Source organism: Cavia porcellus, unplaced genomic scaffold, assembly GCF_034190915.1.
Source record: "Cavia porcellus strain 051 isolate PalLab524CR breed Dunkin Hartley unplaced genomic scaffold, mCavPor4.1 scaffold_10, whole genome shotgun sequence".
In the NCBI taxonomy this organism is placed as follows: Eukaryota; Metazoa; Chordata; class Mammalia; order Rodentia; family Caviidae; genus Cavia; species Cavia porcellus.
Genome location: NW_026947493.1, coordinates 33,236,083 through 33,260,399, shown reverse-complemented (window position 1 = coordinate 33,260,399; position 24,317 = coordinate 33,236,083). Strand labels below are relative to the sequence as shown.

Sequence of the window (24,317 nt, the reverse complement as noted above, 5' to 3'; positions counted from 1 at the left end):
GAGACAGAGAAGATTGGATGATAGGAACAGCTTTTTTGGAGAAAATTACATCTTAATAGGTAATACTGATTTAGTATCATCTTGTTTTGAAGTCTCATCTAGCTTTTGTCCTTCTGTCTCCAATGGTCTAAATAGGTTGTATCTTACTGGATTTTATTATGTACGATAGTATAAGCAAAAACCTTTTAAAGACAAGGAGATTATACAGAAACCATTGTTCATTTTCTGTTAGTCGATTTGAAATACTCTGTAATGCTGTCATTCTCTTAAATGGTTTTACATTGTTTTGATATACTTAATGCTACAGTATACGAAGTTGTACTCAAGGATTTCAAGGAAAGAGACAATATGGTAACTACTTTTAGGTCAGGATTATCTGGTGGTGAAACACTATTCTGCTTAAATGGTTATGTTTTGATCTGTGCTGTTTCGTTGTTATGCCCTCTTTTATCTCAATCTCCACTCCATTATTTACTTTTTTATTTTTATCCTTTTAATTAAAGGAAAAAAATAGCAGGATATATTATAGTAACCCACTTTGACTTTCCATTACCTCGATTTAAAGCCCTGTATTACTCTCACCATCTGGTTTTAAACTGATGTTCCCCTATTCTGTTTTGCTGGATAGTATCAGGTTCGAAAATTTAGGCATCAGCTGTGAAGATAATGAGATTCATTATAACGCCCATTCTCGTTGACTTTTATCTACTTTTGAAGACCTACAATGTCTCCAATGTTTTGGTTTTGTCGGTTTTATTCTTTACTGTTTTGTTCAATTGTATTATAACTAACGATACAGGCAATTCTATTAGAGATAGCGGGAGGCATTATGGTAACCATTGTTGATCACCTTGTATTATGTTTTCACATTATCTATTATGTCCACCCTTTTGACTTGACCGATTCTGTTCTGTTATGTCACATTTGGTTTTACTCTCTTCCAAAAAAGTAATAAGAACCGTGGAAGCAATGAAACCCAAAATGTGTAATAGTCATTGTACAAATGAGAGGAAAAGAAAGTGCTCTAAACTATATAACTGCATGTATATTTAAGTGTATAAGATAAAAAATGATATCACAGAGTTTTATTGGATCATTGAACAGAACTGTTTGCAGTATCATTGATGGAATGTCCACTCTACAAGCTGTAATTTTGTGACTTGAACAATTATTTCTAAGATGACAATATGTAATCCATTAACTAGTGATTTCCTACTGTTCATTTTTTTTCTGCAAATCTGTATAACTTGTACCCTTTCTCTGTTTTTTTTTCTTTTCTCCTTAAATAAAAAAAAAAAAGATAGCAAGATAAATTATGGTAAAAAAAAAAAAAAGAAAACAAGATTAATGAATGTAGATTTTTAAGAAGGGAGACTACATGTTTTAAATGACCAATGCATTTTGTATTTTTCCTACCAGTCTAAATAAATAAAATATCTTTAAAAAATTAAAAAAAAAAATAAATATGACCTCAATATGGCAGTTTTACCCTCGGGGAAGAAAATTTTTAAAGGTTAGGGGGATAAAAATAGAGAACTAGAAGAAGCATAAGAGATTAGGAGCCAGCCTGGAGGATAAAGGAAGATTACAAGAACTTTGGGAAACTGGTCAAGAAGACAGGAAGAAAAGAATGAAGGAAGAAATAAAAAGAAGAACAGAACAGAAGTGAGGCATGGTGATGCCTGCCTGTAATCCCAGTACTCAGGAGGCTGAGGCAAGAGGACTACCATGAGTTCCAGACTAGCCTGGGCTACATAGTGAGCTGAAGGCCAGCATGAATTCCAGAGTGAGACCCTGTCTCAAAACAAACAAACAAAAAACAGAAGAACAGAACAACAAAAATGCTAGAAAAAATATTCACACTCTTACAAAAACAGGACAATCCACAACAACAACAAAAAAAGTTCCACTTCAGGACATGCCTTTGCTTTTACTTGTGGACACAGTAGGCAGAAAGAGTCCAGATCTGTGTTGATTAATCCCACCAGGCTAGTTGTAGATTTATGATGGAGGCATTAATAACCCCAGCAAGTCAGCATTTGTAATTCCACTGAAGCTCAGACTGGTTTCTGGCTATGAGACTGGAACTATATTTGTTCAGCCTTGCAACACTTTGTATGCCTCCCAATGGCCTGAACTTGCCTCCCCACTTTTCTTAGAGTTACTTTAACACTTCCGTAGAATTCTGTTTTTATTTGACTAGAATGTTTTTGAGTGTATGCCTTTGATATGGCTTGTTAGTGGTAGCTCTTAAGTATTACATTATATATACATAACACCACATTTTACTGAGTATAGAAACCTTACCTACGTTTACATCCATTGGCCCTGTTACAATATCTAAGTTTCTTTACGTACTTTTGGAACTGTATCAGATATTGTTAACTTTTTGTTTAAACTGTCAAGCATAATGTAGACTATATAAGAGAAAGAAAATGTGATGTTTTTCAGTATTTTTATTTTTTCCACTGCCATGTATTCTTGCTTGTTATTCCAAGACTGTGTTTTCATCATTTCATTTTTTTTTTTCTTTTTGGTCTTTTTCCTTTTTATCAGTACTAGGGATCGAACTCACAACTGCCTTGCTTATGCTACTGAGCTAAATCCCCAGCCTCTATCATTTCATTTCTGTACAATGAATTTTCTTCAGATTTTTTTAGGGTAGGTCTATAGGCAATGATTTTTTTTTTTGGTTTCCTTTTCATCTGAGAATGTATTGATTTCCCCATTGATTAGTAAAGTATACTTTTTTGCTAGATATAGAATTATAGGTTAAAGTTACATTTCTTTTTCCTGCTTTTGAAAAGTAGTATGCCTCATCCTTCTGGACTTCATGAGAAATGTGTCATCCCGGGAATATCCCTCTTTCCAGCATGAGCCGCCTCCACTGTGTCCTGTTTGAGAGAGGTGTCATTTCTCTTTTGTTACACTCAAGATTTCTATCTTTCTCTTTAGTTTTTATAAGTTTGAGTTTGGTGTTTCTTTCCATAGATTTCTTAGAGGTTACCTTGCTTGGAGTTTCCTACAGTTGTTTCAAACTAACAAGACCAACATTCCAAAAATCCATAAGTTAACAGTATGCAGTTTGACATTCCTTTTTTCTTTTCTGTTTTTTTTTTTTTACATTTCTTTATGATTTTTGTCTTTAAATAAGTTCCATTGTGGTTTGAGGTCAGAATACTGAATTTGAACATGACAATTGAATTCTACTTTTTTCTTTTGTTTTAAATAGGCTTGTTTTGGCTTATGTGTAATTTTTAAAAATTTTCTACCATTTTAATGTTTCTGAATTGTGTAAAGTATCTAAATATTTTACAGTACCAAATTCACATAACAACTGTCACTTTCAGCTTGATGCTGTTTATTTTGCACCTTTACCCACATTTTTTTTGTGGTACCGTGGAACAAACTCACAACTACACGCTTGCCAGGTAGGCACTTATGCCACTGAGCTAAATCCCTGGCTTACTCACATATTTAGCTTTATTACATTTTGACTTATTCCTTTCATCTTAAAAATAGAAACAAATCAATGTATGTGTGTATATAATTGCACATTTTTCATATATTAATGTTTATGTGCATTTCTTTTTACAACGCACATTCATATTTATTTCTCTCCCATTTTATAGGTTGTTAAAACGTTTTCTATACAGTTGTTTTCCCTAATATATTTTGAAGATTATTCTGCATGGTTAAGTAGAGGTTATTTTCATTGCTTTTAATAGCTCCGTAGAACTGAATAATGTAGCCTTGGTGTTTAGATTTGAAGGATATACTATTTATTCAGTCAGTTCCTTATTGAAGAACATTTGGGTTATTTCCAGTCTTGGTATTACAGATAGTGCTTCAGTGAATAGATTTGTACATATGTCTTTTTGTATTTTGCCAGCATATCTTTGGGATAGATTCCTAGAAGTGGGATTGCTGGATTGAAAGGTAAATACATACGCAATTTTGCTAGATATTGCCAAGCTTTCTTCCACAGGAGTTGTGTGACTGTGCTTTACCTGTTTTATGATTTCAACATAGAGAATATTTTGAGACTTTAAAGTTCTTTCTAATCTGGTAATTCAGTGTACTTTTAATTTACTTTTTTATAAAAGTGAGAAGTTGTATATTTTCATATATTTATGATTATTTTGTTTCTTTTTTATTCTCTTTTCATAAGTTTTGCTTATCATCCTGTCAGATCATTAATCTTATTCTCAGCTTTAGTAGTTTTTAATGTGTAAGAAATTTTGTTTGATTAGTCTACAAATTGTTGTTACTATTTATTTTTCATTTTTAAATTAGCATGCTGCTGCAAGCATTAGATTCCTTCCCTAGGACCATGAATACTGACTTTCTATTGGCCTGTACTTCCAGGTTGTTCTCCAAGCAGTTTTTGTCAACTTTTATTCTTAGTGAAAAATTTCAAGTTCATAAAAATATGGGAAAAAATATAACAAACTGTCTGTACCTTGAAAAGTTAGAAAATTGTACCATTCCCTAATATTTGTTTGTATTTTTTGTGCTAAGATGTTCACAATACGAATATTACCCAGTAAGCATTTTAAAGTGGCATTAAGTAAGTTCACATTGTAATGCAGTCATCACCACCATTCATCTCCAGAACTGTTTTTCCAAAGTAGAAATTGATTCCCTTTTATAAATAACTCGCCAGTTCTTTTTTCCACCATGCTACTTTGGGGCTCCAGAGTAACTAATCTGGGTACCTTACATAAATGGAATCGTGTAGCATTTACTTGTTGTGATGTCTTTTATTTTGCTTAGCATAATATCCTCAAGGCTCATCCATAACATAGCATGTAACAAGATTTTCTTTCCAAAACTAAGTAATTTTCTATTATGTTCATACACCACGTTTTGTTTGTCCATTTGTCTATTGATAGAAACTTGGGTTGCTTTTACTTCAGTGGCTACTGTGAATATTGTTGTTAGGAACATTCATGTACCAGTCCTGTTTGAGTCCCTTTCATTTCTTTTGAATATGTATCCAGAGGTGGAATCACTGGATCCTGTGATAATTTCTAAAAAGCTGTTTTTGAGAAACTGCTATATAGTTTTCTACAGTTTTACATTCCTACAGTAGTGCACAAGGATACTAATTATTTTCTACTGTTTTGAAATAGCCATTCGAATGTGTGTGAGACACTATTTCATTGTGGCTCTGATATGCATTTTCATATGATCAGTAATATTAGACTTCTTTGCATGTGTTTCCATTTTTAAAAAGAATAAAACAATACTATTAGTATTTCCTTCTAATATTGCTATCTTTTTCCCCAAAAAAGTAATATTGGTAAAGTTCATACATATTCTTTCTAACCTTGTTTTTCTATGCTTATTAATATGCTTGTATTCATAAACATTATGCTGCAGTTTTATTTTCAAGCCTAAATTTTCTAGCTGTTTTTCATTCTGTACTTATCTTTTCTACTTGACATTTTTTGAGATTTATGTTGGTACTAGCTTATTCGTTTCAACTGCTATATACATAACAGTGTTCTATTGACTGACTGCAACAATTTATCTATGCTCCTACTACTGATTGCTTCTAGTCTGTTACTATTACAGATAGAATGGTAGTGAGTACACAGTACTCATATTTGCCTTCTTGCGTTCATGGGGAGCACGGTCCTCCAGAGTATACTCAACTGATTATTGAGAACTTGCTCTGTTCCAGCCATGGTTTTATGAGAATATATGAGGGTGTGATTGAAAAGTGCAGTGAATGTTTAACTTTTGAAAATTTATTAAACTAAAAGGTACATTGCTGTGCATCCCCTCAAAATATTCCCCTATGCTTTGAACACACTTATGCCATTGTTTGTATCAGTTCTGGAAGTCCTCTGTGAATGTCTTTAGTTGTACTGTGTGACTGCCTCTGTGTCTTGAATCATTTGAAAATATTTCCCTTTCATGATCATTTTCATTTCTGAGAAGAGCCAGAAGTCACACAGTGCCAGATCCTCGTAATGAGGACACACCATGATGCTGTTAGAAGCCTGCCTTTCCTTTGGGTGGCGCTCACAGCAACATCTACTGTATTTTTATCATACAGACTTCAATACGCCAGGTATTTTGAGTGTGGGTGAGTGACAGAGACATAGGTGAAACCAAAGCAAAATTTCTCTCTGCATCGAGTTAATGATCCAATAGGGAAGTAAAAGATGTATAGGTAAGAATGAATACCATGAAGAAAGTGGAAGCAGAGCCCTGTTTAGATGGGTACTGATGGAAGGCCTTTCTGAAGGTGGAACATTTGAGCAGAGACTTGAGTGAAATGGAGGTGTGATCTCCACTGGGAGATGAGTCTTGGGGCTGAGAGAACAGTAGACAGGCTTCCAGGCTTCGCAGTGTGTGCGTGATTAAAGAGTGGCAAGGAACCCTTTATCACCTGGAGGAGGTGAGAGTAGATGGGGAGAAAGTTGAAGAGTAGGTGGCTAGGGATTAGATCAGGAAGGATCTTTTTAGTTTCCTGAAGATTTTAGATCTTATTTAAGTATCAGTGAGAGGTGAAAGTGACTGTACATAGGCCTTGTGCTAGAGACATCAGAACGTAGGGTGAGAAATAGACTAGGTATATGTTTAAAGATAGTAACTACAGAACTTTTTTAATGAGTTTGATTTAAAGTGTGAAAGAAATGGAGGGGAAGCAAGAATAACAACTTACATTTTTTGGATTGAGCTGAGATATTGATGAGGGTACTTGTTGGCAAATACTCAGAAAACATCAGTTGGAAATTTAAGTTTGAGATACCTATTAATATACTACATATTTAATATTGGATTCTAAATTGCAGTCCAAAGTGATTGTAACAATTGTATTCATATGAGAACTTCAGATTTGATATTTACTCAGCAAGTAATAGCTGACCAAACTACTACTAATTGATGGGTTTTAATATCTGTAAACTACAGGAACTTGCCATTAAAACAACAAAAAACTACTTAATTCTTTTGTACAAAATCAACAACCTGTCCTGAAGTAAAGTCTGTTAGATTACTAATTTTGTAGTTTTTTTTAAAAACTGAGACCATTTTTGTTTTGTTTTTAATTCCAGATGCTGGATCTGGTATGGAAGAAGTGGAATTAAGCTGGGAAGATTATCTAGAAGAGACAGGGTCCACAGCAGTTCCCTATGGGTCATTTAAACATGTAAGAAATAATTATTTGCTCACTGGTTATATCTTTTTCCTTTTAATCACTGTAATTACTAGAGAATATAGTGTTAAGTTGAGGTGTTTGAAAAACTTTAAGTGCTTTTTTCTTTTTCTTCCTCCTGCTCATTAAGAAAACTTGACATATTCTGTGTGTGTATGTGCATGCATGCGTGCATGCGTGTGTGTGTGTGTGTGTGTTTTGAAACAGGGTCTCGCTATGTAGTTCAGATTGGCCTGGAATTTACTTTGTAGTGTAGATTGGCCTTGAACTCGTGCTGATCTTCCTGACTTAGCCTCCCAAAATATTGGATTTACAAATGTGTGACAAGAAAATTTGACATAATCTAAAATCCTTTTTGGTTTTGTGTATTTTTTTTTCTTCTCAGAATAGTACTTACCGTTTTGACTCTTCACAAGTATTCTTTTATTTTTGTCAAAAACACTTTTCAATAGCCAGACATGGTGATACATACCTGTCATCCCAACACTTGGAAGGCTAAAGCAGAAGGATTGCCCCAAACAGCAAACAACAAACAAAAACCCTTCTCACTGAAAAAAAAATTGTCAAATTTCTTGTACTTCATTGGTTTACTCACTGAAAATGATTTCAGCAATGTTAATTGAGCATAAATGTGTCATCTATTGGGTCTTATTAATGGCCTTTGCAGCCCAGCTTTATGCCTTGACAGCCCAGCTTAGTGCTTTAGCAAGGAATAGCATATTTGGTCTATGTAAAAATTTAGAATGTAAAAAAATATCGAAAATTTAGTTACTGATTTGTGTCTAAGCTGGGCATAGTAGCACATGCTGTAGTTGGGGTACTCTGGGAGGCTAAGGCAGGAAGGTGGCAAGTTCAAGCTCATCTGGGTAATTTAGCAACTTAGTGATACCCTGTCTCAAAAGTTAAAAATAATGAGATGGGGACAGAATTCAGTTCCCAGAACCATCCTATTTTCTTATTTTATTTTATTTTATGACAGAATCTTCCTAAGTTCCCCAAGCAGGGGTCAAACTCATGATCCTCCTGCCTCTGCCTCCCAAACCACTGGAATGACATACATGCACCTCCAGCTTGGGCTAAATTTCTTTTTAAAACTTGCAAAATTAGTAACTGAAATTACTGTGTATTGTGTGCTTTGGACTACTGTGATAAAATATTGGAGATTTGTTTTTTAAACAGTATAAATTACTTTTTCACATTTCTGGAGACTAAAAGTTTAAGATCAGTGTGCTTGGTCAGTTTTTGATAAGATCTTGCTTCCTGGCTTGGAGATAGCAGCCTTCTTGCTGTGCCTTCACATAACATGGAACAGGCTGGGACAGGAAGTATATGTGTGTGCACTTGTGTGGGAGTTCTCTGATGCCTCTTCTTATATTGGGTTGGGGGTGCACCCTGTGATCTTTTTAATCTGACTTCATCTGCTGTGATGTGAGTATTTGTGTCTGCCTACAATTCATGTGTTGAAACCGATCCACCTTTCTGATGATAGGAAGAGATGATGTGGGGACATGAAGACATGAGGGCTTTGAGATGTGAGTAAAGGCTGAGAGCTTTACCTTCACGAATGGAATTATTGCCTATATAAAAGAGACCTGTGAGAGTTTGTTTGCTTATTTCACCATGTGAAATCATAGCAAGAAATCCCTGTTTGTGAAGTACACAGTGAGCTTCACCAGACACAGAATCTGCTAGTGCCTGGATCTTAGACTCTTCAGCTAGTAAAAATGGTAGTCAAGAGATTGCTGTTGTTTGTAAATGACTCAGTCTAAGATACTTTATGGTAGCAGCCTGTATGGATTAAGACCTTTTCTATAAAGGACCCATTTCTAAATGCAGTCATACTAGAGTTTGAGCATAAAAATTTAGAGGTACAGTGCTTTGGTTACTTTTTTCTTTTTTCATGGAAAGCCTGTTAGTGGTTCTGTAATACCTTTGAATTCTTGTTTTTAATTTTATTCCTATTCTAATATGTATTTTATATAATGTTCGAATTAGAGAATAAGACCTCATACCTAAATTCTAGTTTTAAAAATGTCATTTTTTTCTGGGCATGATGATGCATGCCTCTAATCTCAGCACTCAGGAGGCTGAGGCAGGAGTACCTCTGAATTCAAGGCCTGCCTGAACTGCATAGCGAGATCCTGTATCCAAAAAAAGGTCATTTTTAATTAAAGAAAAGCATTTCACTTTTATTCTTCTTTGAATGACGAAACAAAAAGGAGAAACACACACTCTTTCATTGTTTTCTAGGAAATATTTGTAAACCTGAATCATAGAATATGGCAGGGGGCCACCCCACATAGTGAAAACCAAGCGTGGAGAAGGGATACCTATAGCTTATTACAGAAAAAGCTGGTAGAACTTAGATCTTCAGGTCAGTGGAGATGAATGTACAGGCATCTGGCAAGGCTTTTATAGGATCCGGTTTGGAACACAGGAGAAAGGAAAACAAGACTGAAGAAAGAATTGAGAGAAGTCATATTTGATTTTGTTTGTGTTTTTGTCTTTTGAGACAGGGTTTCCCTATGCAGTTCAGGCTGGCCTTGAACTCACTTTGTACCCTAGGCTGGTCACTAATACAGGGCTTCTCCTGCCTCAGCCTCCTGAGTGCTGGGATTACAGGCATGAGCCACCACACTCAGCCTCTCATATTTGAAGAGTGTAAAGGCTTTCCTAATGGCGCATTCTGGTTCAAGAAACGGCACTGATTCTTGAGAGACTAAATTCTACTGGTATTTTAGACAAAATAAAACAACATTGGTTTTACAGCTGTTAAAGAAAGGAATGCAAACCCTATCAATCCTGAGAAACAGGTGAAAGTCTGTAGCAGCCTGAGGAAAAACAGAAAAAACAAAAACAAAAACAAAAAAACCCTTTCGTTCCAGAGGGATGTCTAGAAACACATGCTGAAGCATTAGGAGTCCCTGCAAGGCCCTGGGACACAGACTAAAGTTCAGCTTACAGGGGCTGGGGATTTAGCTCAGCGGCATAAGCGCTTGCCTTGCAAGCAGGCAGTTGTGAGTTCGATCCCTGGTACCGATAAAAAGACCAAAATAAAATAAAATAAAATAAAGTTCAGCTTACAACTGAGGTTGAATCTTCAGAGTGGTTCTCTTCAGCTTATTCTCACCACCAGCTCGTATAACCTTAGGGGAAGGTAAGCTTATGAAGAGACATTCTCTTTGTGCAGTCATAAAGATCTAAGTCTGAGAGTGGAGCAGAGGCATTGACAAAAAGAGCCCTTTGGCAAACGAGCCTATACCCTAAATACTTAATGATGCTATAGGAATTTGAAATCTGTGATGTATGTGCATAAACATAGCAACAGCAAACTCCAGACCCAGCTCCACAGCTAACTAGATTAACTTCATCTTCTTCCTTGAACTAAAGGCCTAAGAAGAAACATGCCCATTTCTAGGAATAATTGTTATTTGCCTAAATATCTGTTGTTCTATGATGTTTTGTTTTCTTAAATTCTTTTTCTTTTTTTAATTTTACTGGGGATCAAACTCATGACCTTGTGCTTGCCAGGCAGGCATTTATACCACTGAGCTAAATACCTGGCCTGATGTTTTGTTTTCAACCAAAAATTATAGGGTACATAAAGAAGCAAGAGAAAAATAACAAACCATTAAGAGACAGCAATCAACAGACCAGACTCATATGGCCCAGATGTTGGAGCTATCAGATGGGATTTTAAATAACTGTGATTAAATGTTAAAGGCCTTAGCACAGCAGAGAACATGAACAAACAGAAAAAGAGTATTAGCAGAGATGAAAACTATTAGAAAGAATGAAGTGAAAATAATACAAATGAAAACATAATGAAAGTTGACAAATACCTTTTTCAGGCTCATCGATAGGCTTGACAACTAAGGAAAAGACTGTGGGAGATCAGAAGGGGGTAGAACAAGACAGAACACCCAACAGCTATGAGATACTGTGCAGTTGTATGAGTTTGTAACTGGAGTCTAGGAGGGTGGAAAGAGAGTGAGGAAAACATATTTGGAAACATAATGACAGTTTCAGTAGGGAAAAAGCTAACACAGCAGAGATCTAGCAGCTCAGGGAATGTAAATCAAAAAATACTAAATAGATAGAACCAACCCGGACACATCATACCAAACTATGAAACCAAAGAAAGAAAATCTAGAAGACTATCTAAGAAGTAAAGACATACTGCAAGTAGAAGAACAAAAAACTACAGCAAAATCTTCAAAAACTAACCCAGAAAATAACAGAGTATGATCTTAAAAATGTTGAAAGAAAAAAGAACACAAAAAGCTGGTCAACTCAGAATTTTGCATCCACCAAGAATTCCATCCAAAAGTGAAGCAGAAATACTTTTTTCCAAGAATGCAAACATTAAAGAGAAATCATTACAAATTAAAAGTTAAAGATGGAAAAATTTGATGTAAGATAGATACCTGAATCTTTACAAAGAAACTTAAAAGATGGTGAGGAAGGGCATATATGTAAGATATATAAAGCTCATTTTTTTCTTAAGTTCAGTGTCTGTAAGAGAGACCTCTGAAGCAAAAATAGTAAAAATGTGTTTATATAATATCAGTAACTATAACAGTACAAGCAGTGAAGAGAAGATTTGGGAGTATAGGGTTGTTAAGATCTTTATATAGTACATGAAGGGTAAAATGTTGTTTGTAAGTAGACTGTATATGTAAAGAAATGTATTGGAAACCTTTCAATCACTACATCATAAACTATTTGTTATAATATACATAAAATTGACCATTTAAGTCATTTTTTAGTTCAGCAGCAGTAAATACATTCAGTGCAACTACATGCAGTTTATCAAAAAGAAAGTAGCATTAAACAGTAACTTCCCACTTCCCCAGCTTTTTGTAGTCCCTGCTAACATCGATTCTGTGTTCTGTATACCTCACATAGTACAATCGTATTTCATTTTTTGGTCTTATTTCAGTTAGCATAGTACTCTTAGCATATCATTATACTTCTACAAAAATTTTTTAGTAGTTCTTGAATTCACAGTGTTTATTTAGAATCAGTCAAAGTGTTTTAAAAATAGCACTTTCATATTATAAGCAGTACAAATTCCTTTACTGAAGTAATCTCAATCCTTCCATATGTCTGTCCTTTGTAACATTGCTGTCATTCATATAATATGATACTTACAAGCTATAGTCAAAAAATATTTTATTGCTATTGTTATTTTAAACAAACTAATCTTTTAAAGTCAATTTAGACTTAAGAATTTAGACAATAAGAAAATTTATTTTGTTATTCCTTTTATTTCTTCTTTTATTCCTTTTATACCTTCTTTTAATCCTCTTCCTTTTCAATTTAAATCCGAATATAATTTTCCTTCTTTTTCTTTTTTTCCCCTTTTTTGAGACAGGATTTTGCTGTGTAGTTCTGGCTGGTCTTGAACTCACAGTGTAGCTTAGACTGTCCTCAAACTTGTAGCAATTGTTCTATCTCAGCCTCCCAAGTGCTAGAATTACAGATGTATGCCACCACACCTGGCCAGTTTTCCTTATTTATAAAGAATTTCTTTTACTATTTCTTGCAAAGTAAATCTAGTTACAAAAATCTCTTAAGATTAGCTGAGCAGCTAACTAGGAGGCTGAGACAAAAGGATCACTACAAGTTCAAGACCAGCCTGGGCAATTTAGAAAGACACTGTCCTCTAAATAAAGTAAGGTGATGATTTATTTAGAAGTAAAAATACAATACTTTTTATTTAGGACTAACAAATAATATTTATTGTGTTATTATATATATATATATATATATATATATAATATTTTTTTTGTCTCAAAAATAAAACGTAAGAAGAGTAAGGATGTTATTTAGTCTGATGGATTGGGTTCAGTCTGCAGTATCCCTTTTCCCAATAAAAGAAGGTAAATAGTAGGCCTTTTTGTTGTTGTTTAGTGTGTGCGCATACATGTGCATGTGTGCATGCCATGTGCACTTGCGCTGAAGATTGAACCCTAGATGTTGTGCATGCCTCAGCCTGCTCAGTACCTGGGATTGGAAGGAGGTACCACCATGCCCATCCTATGGTTAATAGTTATCCAGCTATGTCAACAGTGAGTTTGAATGTTAGCTGTCTCAGTGTGTCATAAAACAAGAGAGCTTGTGAAAGTAAATATGGCTTGCCAACACCAATCAGAAGGAAATGGGAGTACTCTGTTAATTTCAGGCAGCAGTTATCAGGAATAAAGAAAGATATAATAATAAAGAGGTCAATTCTGTAAGAAGACATAACAATGAACATGTGTGTACCCAACAACAGAGCTTCAAGAATTCATAGAAGTACATCCAATACTATAGTTGAAAGATTCAGCACCACTTCCATCAGAAATGCACAAATTCTTAGGCAAAAAATCAGTAAGAACACAGTTTAAAAATAGTATCAGTCAACTGGATAAATGAACATCTATAGAATACCTCATCCAATAGCAGACGCACATGAAGCATTCACAGTGACCACATTCTAGGTCACAAGACACATTATAGCAAATTTAATAGAAATCATACAATACTTGCTCTCAGACAACAGTGGAATTAAACTAGAAATCAATAACAAAAACGTTAAAAATCTCCATATACATGGAGGTTAAACAGCAAAATTCTAAGTAACACATGGATCATGGAAGAAAACTCAAAAGAAAACTAAATTAAAGGCCCATATATATGAAGGAGAATATACTTTGTTTATAATATATTCATTCCTGTAAATAGTTCATTCTTAACAAGTAAGTCTGCGGATTTACTGCAACCCAAATCAAACTGCACACACATCCCCATTTGAGGTAGCTGATTCTGAAGTTTATATGGATAGATCAAGGTCCATAAGTAGCTGGACACACTTAATGAAATATAAAGACTGGCTGCCCTACATGTCAGATATTGATGTTAGACTGCATTAAATTAAAAGAGCTCTGTTCATCAAAAGATGTCAGCATGAAAATGAGAAGATACTTGTGACACAAATAACCTTTATAGAACTGGGATCCAAAATATAAACTGAATGAAAAAAAATTGGCCAAGTAATTGAGGTATATCCCAAGAGAAGAAATCAAAGTGGTTTATACACACATAAGATAATTTCAGAATTTCTATTTCCTATCTTTATCACCATATAATACTTTACCTGAGCTAGAACAGCTCTGAGAGAGAAAAGGGGAACATTACTATTTAAGGGTAACTCGTAGGGGCCTGGGGATGTAACTCAGTGACACAGGCCTGTCAAGTGCAAGGTCTTGAGTTTGATTCTTGCTACAAAATCAAATAAAATAACTGGTAGAAACAGACCATTTTGGGGACACTATGAAGTATAGCTCCCCAATTTAGTATATATTATGCTAATTTGTCACCATCATGGGTTATATTTGACCATTCCTTATTCTAGTTTCATAGATTTTCTGATGAATGATCGAGAAATCACTCTTGCAAACACAGTGTTGAAGGCTGTTAAAATAGGGAGCATTTACTAATATACATACTTTTTAAAAAACAGTAAAGCCATTCAAAACAAAATAGTGAAAATGATGAAGGGCTACAAAACAAAGTAACAGGAAATCAACAGTGGCTACCATAATGCCTGTTAACTTGAAAACAGCTGGCCAGACCATCAGATATAATAAAATCAAACAAAACAATAATACAGGATTTTAAAGCAAGATAATAGGGAATAACAGTCGCTACCACCTTCAGAAGGAGATCCCCCGTAGTTAGCAATGTACATACTTCATAGAAAGAATTTTCTATAATCATAATAGACTACTTTGGTGAAATACTGATTTCCTTCTTTTGTCAGATGAAGGGTCATTTTTATTTCTGTGGTTTGTTTGGATTGACCCTGTGAGTTACAATGGGACTTTCTCAGGATTTTCTTAAGGTTTTATTGCATTTAGTGCTTCAGGACTAAAAGAATACTGAGCCATTATGGCAGCACAGGCCTACAATGTCAGCTACTTGGGAGGCAGAGGCAGAAGGATTGCAACTTCAAGGCTAACCTGGGTAAATTAGTGAGACTTTGTCTCAAAATACAATAGGCTGTGGATGTATCTTGGTGATAGAATGCTTGTCTAGTGTGGCAAGGCCCTAGATTCAGTCCCTAAAGCTGTACTCTTCCCATGTTCTCTCAGTGCTAGGCAGAGAAATACCTATGGTACTTCCCTTGTGCCTAATAATAGTTTCCATGTTTAGGTGGACATTCGTTTACAGAATGGATTTGCTCCTGGGATGAAGTTGGAGGTGGCTGTGAGAACAAACCCTGAAACCTATTGGGTTGCCACCATCATTACCACCTGTGAGCAGTTGCTTCTCCTCCGCTACGAGGGCTACGGGGAGGATCGGAGGGCAGACTTCTGGTATGACATTAGGAAAGCCAATCTCTACCCCATTGGGTGGTGTGAGCAGAATAAGAAGACCCTGGAAGCCCCAGAAGGTAATAAAATACATTTGAGACACGAAACGATATTATTGTAAGAGTTTTGATTGTTCAGCCCTGAAGTTTTCAGTCTCCACCCACATAGGTTTACTAAACACTTTTAGATTTTCATTTCGAATGAAAATATTTATAAGAAATCATGCACATTTCTCTGTCTTTTAAAATTTTCTCCCTAAAAGCTCAGGTTTTTATGATGCTCGTAGCGAACACTGGTTGCTTCTGATCCTATATGACTGTGAAGTTCTCTGAGTTTGGGACATGTAAGTTTGTTTTTTAGAACACTGGGCCAATGTGCTGTTGGTGCTCTTTTTATTTTTATTGGCCTATTTCTTCTTGCTACTAAGCAGTCTGGAACTATGAACTCTTAAAATGAACCAACTAAAGGTTCATTCCAGTAAGAAACTCTAGAACACAAATTAAATAGGAGAAAAACAATAAAGGCAAAAGAAAGAAAAAAGTGACAGAGCGTGTGTGTGTATGTGTGTGTGTGTGTGTGTGTGTGTGTAAAAGATAATAAACCCAAACAAAAATAAAGCAAATTAAAACAGAACAATGAAAGCAATATAGGACTTCAAAACAAAATAATAGAAAATCAGCATTTTTCTTCTTACTTTGAAATAATTTTAGGTTTACAAGAAAGTTGTAAGAACAGTATAGAAAATTCTTGGAGTCTTTTTGCTAAGTTTCTCCAAATGTTGACATTTTAGCACATTGGCTTTGTCCTTTCTCCTCTGCCCACGCATGCTGTTAGCAAACTGGATGAGAATCACTTTTAGACATGCTGCCCTTTTACTCATAAGTCCCGTAATGTATCTGTAACACATGGCACTCGTTAATACCATAAAAATGTCAAAAACAGGCAGTAACTGATGCAATTCTATTATTCAGTCTACAGATAATTTGTACGATTTGTCCCAATAACCTTTGTATAAGAAAATCCTAGATTATATGCAGCATTCAGTTGTTGTCTCATAAATAAGTTTCCTTATTAATCTGAATACTTCCTCAGGCTTGGTCTTTTATGGCCTTGGTATTTTGAAACATATAGGCCAGTTTTTTCTATAGTATTCATTACGTCTTTGTCCTAGGAATGTTTTGTATGTCCTGTGTCTGTCCCTGATTCAGGATCTAGTCTAGGATCACATAGTGTCTAGTTGTCATTTCTCCTCAGTTTTTTTAATCTTTGTCTTAACATTTAAAAAAAAATTTTTTTTAATATTTTGAAGGTAGTAAAGTACAACAGAACAAGACAGAACAAAGCCAATTGAGACAGTGCAGTGAATTGGTACAGAATGTCACAACAGGGTTACTGGGATAACAGTTATAGGTGCCATAATATATCTCGTTATCTTCACAATAGTTGTTCTTTCACTCATATGTAGCAAAATCAAACCAAATACAGAACATTACAGAACTTATCAAAACAGAATACTGAGTAGAGCAATACCATTAATCAGAAAAAAGCAAAAGAGTGATAACCATGTTTGCCTTCAGAGAGAGGGTAGAAGGAAATCCCCTTCTGCTATTTCTTTTGCTACCGGGGTGGTGTGGGAGGGTGGGATGGGATGGAATATTTGATATTCAGCCTGCATGCCATAGGCTCACAGCTGCTTACCAGGGAGGCAAGCAGGTTGCTTGGTTTCTGTCTTAACATTTTTGAAGTGTACAGGCAAGTTATTCTGTAGAGTCATCTCCAACTTGGGTTTGTCATATGTTTCCTTAGAATTAGATTATGTCCTTTTTATAGGAAAAATAAGAGAAATTGTGTCCTTTACACAATACAGTATTGTATCCTATTAAGAGATGCATATATTCAATTTGTTGAATTACTGATATAAACTTTCATCACTTGATTAAGGTGGTATATGTCAGGTTTTCCACTGTCAAGTTCTTCCACCCTTTTATATTGGAGTATCTTATGGGAAGATTCTTTGATGTTATGAACATACTGTATTACTTTTCAAACTTTACCCTACTATTTTTAGCATCAATTTATAGATTTTATCTGAAATAGTATTATTCTACTGGCTGCCAAGTACTGTTTTTCTAATGTTTACATTTCTTAATTGAACATGTATAGAAAAATTTGTATGAATATTTTAATACTAAATTTATTGAGGCAGCTGAGATTAATACAAGTTATCTTTGGCCTCTACAATTACCAGAGGTGCTCAGTGTGGTGGTCATTAGTTTCCAAACACTGACTAATATAGCAAAGTAGTGCTTGAGTAATCGTGGTCTTTGAGATTATTGCACATGCATTTTCAGTTTCTTCTCTAAGGGCTGGCAGTGTACTGGGTTTTCTCTGATGTATGACATCCTTTAGGGTCCCTTGTAGGAGGGTAATACCATGTGTTGAAAAAACATGATATTTTTCTTTTTCTGAAGTATGTATGCATTGTATCCATTTTGGGGGCAGATTCTGTGTGTGTGTGTATGTGTGTGTGTGTGTTGTGATTCAGTGTACACTTATAATTGTGTTTTATTCAGTGGGTTATAATCTCATTTTTTAGTCTCATTTGTTTTGATATGAAACTGTCCTAGATTCAGTGAATAGGAACTCCTTCAAATTGGCTAATGTCTTTTTGATAATGTCTTCTTCATTCTTTGAACAATCAATATCAGACTTTGCAGCTCAGAAAGGTTTTCTGTCTCAACTCTGAAGTCAACCATTTCCTCAAGAAGTCCTCATTTCTTTTAGTGAAGGATGGTATTTGGAAATGAAGCTTAAGATCTGATATTATGGTCCTGAGTGGGGATGGATTTTTAGGAAGCTCTAGGGGAAACCCTACAAACACAGAACTACCCCGCCCACTATTTCATCCTAAAAGTATAAGGAAATAGGGACTAGGGATTTAGCTCAGCAGCATAAGCACCTGCCTCGCAAGCAGGCAGTCGTGAGTTCGATCCCTGGTACCAATAAAAAGGAAAAAAGAAAAAAAAAACTTTCTTTCTTTCTTTCTTTTTTTTTTTTAATTTAAGAGGAAAAAGAGAAAAACACAAAACAAACCAAAGCGGTGTAAGGGTACACGTAATACAGAACTACAAAAAAACAAAACAAAACAAAACAAAAACAAAACAAACAAAAAAAAACCATAACAGTAAGAAGTCACCTGTTAGTAGATTACATATTATCATCTTGAAAATAGTTCCTCAAATCACAGTATCAAAGAATACAAGGTGGACATTCAAACAGGGAGACTGCAAACAGCTGTGTTCAATGATCCAAAAACATTGATATAGTCAGCTATTTAACACCCCTAAACACACTTGCTGTTATATCCATTAGAGCTCTTTTTCTTTTTTTTTTCCCTCTCTTTTTTACAACAAAATTTACACATTTTGGATTTTATTACTCCTTAGTGCTTATTACTTTTTTGCGGGGGGAAAGAATACAGTCAAATATGGCAAAACAAAGCTGTCAGTCAATACCAAGGATAGACATAGCACATGGTGTAGAACAGAGTATAAGTTTATCAACAATGGTTATCAACGTTGTCCCTTGTTTCCTTAAAAAGAATTGTCTATCTCATTAGATATTATAAAGTTGGACAAAACAGTAGAGAACAAGACCAGTAAAACTTAGGCATTGTAAACATTACAGGACTTCCAAAGAAGACAATAGTCAAACCAGAATGGGTATCTTAGTGAATCTTATTTTCTTCAAAGTAGTTGCCTATGTCTTCAAACTTGATACTACCATATAGAATGGAACAGAGTCTAATCAGTCAAAACAAGATCGTGGGAGTACTACAGGACTTCAAAACAAGTTAATAGGAAATCAAAAAGAGTTACTATTTATATATCCTAATTTTTTGAATTTTTTCTTTAATTAAGACAAACATAAGAAATGACTAAATAATTTTTTTAAAACAATAAGGGGGAGATTGAGATAAAACAGGACATAACAATATAACAATAGAGGTCACAGCATGACTGTTTCAACAACCGAGTATTTCACCACCATATAACCTGACTTAATAGTAGTTACCATAGTGTCTTTTTCCTTGAAATATTTGGATAAAACTTCATATACTCTAGCTTCGAATATTTTCATATCAAGAAGCCCAGAATAAAGCCTTTCTAATTAATGAGTGAAAACTTTATAAGGCTCCAAGGCCACCTAATGGGGAATCATGATTACCACATACTTTTATATATTTGAATCATTACTTACATTAGGGAAACTATTCGGTATTCACACATGCGAGATTGATTTATTTCACTTACGAGTATGGTCTCAAGCTGCGCCCATTTATTGACAAATATCTCAATGTGATCCTTCTTTATAGCTGAATAATACTCCATTGTATAGAAATACCACAACTTTTTTATCCATTCCTCAGTTGATGGACACTTGGGTTGTTTCCAAGATCTGGCGATTACAAATTGTGCTGCTATAAACATAGGTGCACATATATCACTGTGGTATGATGCTTTCAGTTCTTCTGGGAATATGCCTAGAAGTGGAATAGCTGGAATAAATGGGATTTCCAGTCCCAACTTTTTGAGAAATCTCCAGACAGATCTCTACAAAGGCTGTACCAGTCTACACTCCCACCAGCAGTGCAGGAGAGTTCCTTTTTTCCCACAGCCTCTCCAGCATTTGTTGTCGGTTTTCTTGATCCTGGCCATTCTTTCAGGAGTGAGATGGTATCTCAGTGTGGTTTTAATTTGCATTTCTCTAATGACCAATGATGATGAGCATTTTTTCATGTATTTATTTGCCATTTGCATTTCTTCATCTGAGAATTGCGTATTCATCTCAGATGCCCATTTTTGGATTGGATCTTTGAATTTTGGAGGTCTGAGTTTCTTTAATTCTTTATATGTTTTAGACAAGAGGCCCTTGTCTGAGAGTTCACTAAAATCTTTTCCCAGTTTGTGGGTTTTCTTTTCACTATGCTGGAGATTTCTTTTGACATGCAGAAACTTTTTAATAAGAAGTGGTCCCAGTTATTGATTCTGGGAAGTATTTCCCGTGCGGTTTGAGTCCTGTTCATGAATTCTTTACCTACTCCTATGTCTCCAAGGTTTCTACCTAATTTGTCTTCCAATAGATTTAGTGTTTCTGTTTTAATATTCAGATCTTTGACCCATTTAGATTTTAATTTAGTACATGGTGATAGACATGGGTCTAGCTTTAGTTTTCGGCAAATGGAGAGCCAGTTTTTCCAGCACCATTTATTAAAGAGACTGTCGTTCTTCCAGTGAACCTGCTTGGCTCCTTTATCAAAGATAAGGTGGTTGAGTGTGTTCGTAGTTGTGGTTGTATCTTCTAATCTATTCCACTGATCTTCGGCTCTGTTTTGATTCCAATACCATGTTGATTTTACTACTGTTGCTTTGTAGTATAACTTCAAGTCAGGGATTGTGATGCCTCCTGCTTTGTCTTTGCTGCTTAGAATTGCCTTTGCGATTCTAGGTCTCTTCTGGTTCCAGATGAAATTTAGGAGTGATTTCTCTAGATCTATAAGGTATGTTGATGGTATTCCTATTGGGATTGCATTGAATCTGTATAACAGTTTTGGGAGAATGGCCATTTTCACAATGTTCTTCCTATCCATGAGCAAGGGATGTCTTTCCATTTTCTGAGATCATCTTCAATTTCCTTTTTCAGTGTATTATAATTTTCACTGTATAAGTCTTTCACTTCTTTCGTAAGAGTAATTCCTAAATATTTCATTTTTTTGCTTGCTAATGTGAATAGTCCAGTTTCTCTTATTTCCCTCTCTGTAATTTTGTTGTTCGTGTATAGGAATGCTATTGATTTCTGAGTATTGATTTTGTATCCAGCCACATTACTGAATTTATTTATTGTATCTAAGAGTATTTCAATGGAGTTTAGGGGGTCTTCTATGTAGAGTATCATGTCATCTGCAAACAATGATAATTTAACTTCTTCTTTTCCTATCTTTACCCCTTTTATTTCTCTTTCTTGCCTAATTGCTCTGGCTAGTATTTCCAGTACTATATTAAATAGGAGTGGTGATAAAGGACATCCTTGTCTTGTGCCCGATTTTAAAGTAAAGGCTTTCAATTTTTGGCCATTTAGTATGATGCTGGCTGTTGGTTTGTCATAAATGGCCTTTATTATATTGAGGTAAAGACCATTTATTCCAATTTTCTGTAAAGTTCTTATCATGAATAAGTGTTGGACCTTATCGAAGGCTTTTTCTGCATCTATAGAAATGATCATGTGATTCTTATTTTTGGCTTTATTGATATGGTGGATTACATTTATTGATTTGCGTATGTTGAACCATCCTTGCATTCCTGGGATGAATCCCACTTGGTCATGGTGTATAATCTTCTTGATGATTTGCTGGATCCTATTTGCCAATATTTTATTGAGGATTTTTGCATCTGTGTTCATTAGGGAGATCGGTCTATAGTTCTCTTTTATAGTTGGGTCTTTCTCAGGTTTTGGTACTAGAGTAATATTTGCTTCCAGGAATGATTTAGGAAGGATTGCTTCCCTTTCAATTTCATTGAATAGTTTGAGGAGTGTCGGCATTAGGTCTTCTGTATATTTCTTGTAGAATTCTGCAGTGAATCCATCTGGGCCTGGGCTCTTCTTGGTGGGTAAGGACTTAATTACATTTTCAAGTTCATTAGCAGAGATTGGGTTATTCAACAGTTTTATATCCTCTTGATCTAGCTTTGGTACTTCGTATGCTTCTAAGAATCTGTCTATTTCTTCTGTGTTATCAAACTTTTGAGAGTAGAGGTTTTCGAAATAGGTGTTGATGATCCTCTGTATTTCTATTGGGTCTGTAGTGATTTCTCCTTTTTCATTTCTTATTGCATGAATTTGAGCTTTTTCTTCCCTTTTTTTAATAAGGTTGGCTAGGGGCTTATCGATTTTATTTATTCTTTCAAAGAACCAACTCTTTGATTCGTTGATTCTTTGGATTGTTTTCTTAGTCTCTATTGCATTGATTTCTGCTCTGATGTTTATAATTTCCTCTCTTCTTTTGGCTTTGGGCTTGACTTGCTCTTCTTTTTCTAGCTGTTTGAGGTGTAGCATCAAGTTATTTATTTGTATTCGTTCTGTTTTCCTGATGTGGGAACTCAGTGCAATAAATTTTCCTCTCAGAACAGCTTTCATTGCATCCCACAGATTCCGGTAAGTTGTATCTGCATTTTCATTTTCTTTTAGGTATTGTTTAATTTCTTCTTTAATTTCTTCTGTGACCCACTGATTACTCAAGAGTGTGTTATTTAGTTTCCATGTGCTTGCGGAATTTTTGCAGTATCTTTTGTCATTAATTTCTAATTTCAGAGCGCTATGATCCGATAATATGCAAGGGATGATTTCAACTTTTTTGCATTTGCTTAAATATGTTCTGTGAGCTAATATATGGTCTATTTTAGAAAATGATCCATGTACTGCTGAGAAGAATGTGTATTCTGATGTTGTTGGGTGGAACATTCTGTATATGTCTATCAAACCCATTTGTTCACAGGTGTGATTCAGTTCTGTTATTTCTTTGCTCATTTTCTGTCTGGTTGATCTGTCCCTTGGTGTCAGTGGTGTATTAAGGTCTCCTGTTACAATTGTGTTACTGATAATTTGAGTTTTAATTTCTGTTAATAATTGTTTTATATAACTGGGTGCTCTGGAGTTTGGTGCGTATATATTTAAGATAGTTATCTCTTCCTCTTGGAGTTTTCCCCTTACGAGTATGTAGTGACCTTCTTTGTCCTTTATGGTCATTGTTGGTTTAAAGTTCATGTTGTCTGCAAACAGAATGGCTACTCCTGCCTTTTTTTGGATTCCTGCTGCATGAAGAATTGTTTTCCATCCTTTGACTTTCAGTCTGTGAGTATCCTTCTGGGTTAGATGGGTTTCCTGTAAACAGCATATGGTTGGATTTTGTTTCTTGATCCATTCTGCTAGTCTGTTTCTTTTGATTGGTGCATTGAGACCATTTACATTAATGGTTATTACTGTTAAATGCTGGTTAATTGTAGGAATGTTATCTCTCTGCTGTTGCATCTTTATCTTTCTGTTCTGTTTAATTATTTGCTTTGCTTAGTGGTTTTTTCCTTTGTGTATCTAAACTGTCTTTCAATATTTTTTGCAGGGTTGGTTTGGTGTTCATGAAGTTCTTCAGCTGTTCTTTTGTCATGGAAGTATCGTATTGCACCATCTATTTTGAATGATAGTTTTGCAGGATATATCAGTCTTGGTTGGAAATCATTTTGCTTTAGGATCTGGAATACTTCACTCCATGCTCTTCTTGACTTTATCGTTTGTGCTGAGAAGTCTGCTGTGATTCTGATAGGTTTTCCTTTATAAGTGATCTGTCTTTTCTCTCTGACAGCTTTTAATAATCTATTCTTGTGTTGGATTTCTGGGATGGTGATTATTATATGTCTGGGTGTAGTTTTATTTTGGTTATGACTGTTTGGAGTTCTATATGCTTCACTGATCCTGATGTCAGTTTCTGCTCTCATGCTTGGGAAATTTTCAGCTATTACTTCTCTAAATATCCTCCTGACATCCTTCATGTTGTCTCCCTCTCTTTCATTAATCCCTATCATTCTTATGTTATTCTTCTTTGCATCGTCTTGCAGTTGTTGAATTGTTGTTTCCTGATTCCTTGTTATTTTCAAAAGATCTTTCCTTTCCTGTTCACTAGCTGCAATCCTGTCTTCAAGGTCTGAAATTCTATCTTCACTTTCATTAAGGCGGTT

The 24,317-nt window shown here is 35.1% G+C and overlaps 1 protein-coding gene across 9 annotated transcripts in view; it reads left to right on the top strand.

The window, feature by feature from the left end:
- The window catches only part of Sfmbt1 (Scm like with four mbt domains 1), a 174,650-nt gene that overhangs the window by 109,518 nt on the left and 40,815 nt on the right, over positions 1-24,317 (top strand). For all 9 annotated transcript variants that reach the window (XR_010050122.1, XR_010050120.1, XR_010050119.1 and 6 more), the window contains 2 exons: positions 7,071-7,165; positions 15,371-15,611. Coding sequence is in view for 5 of the 9 variants with exons in the window: in XM_063257246.1 (XP_063113316.1) it covers positions 7,071-7,165; positions 15,371-15,611 (336 nt within the window). In the remaining 4 variants the exon portion in view is untranslated. The remainder of the gene's footprint in view (positions 1-7,070; positions 7,166-15,370; positions 15,612-24,317) is intronic.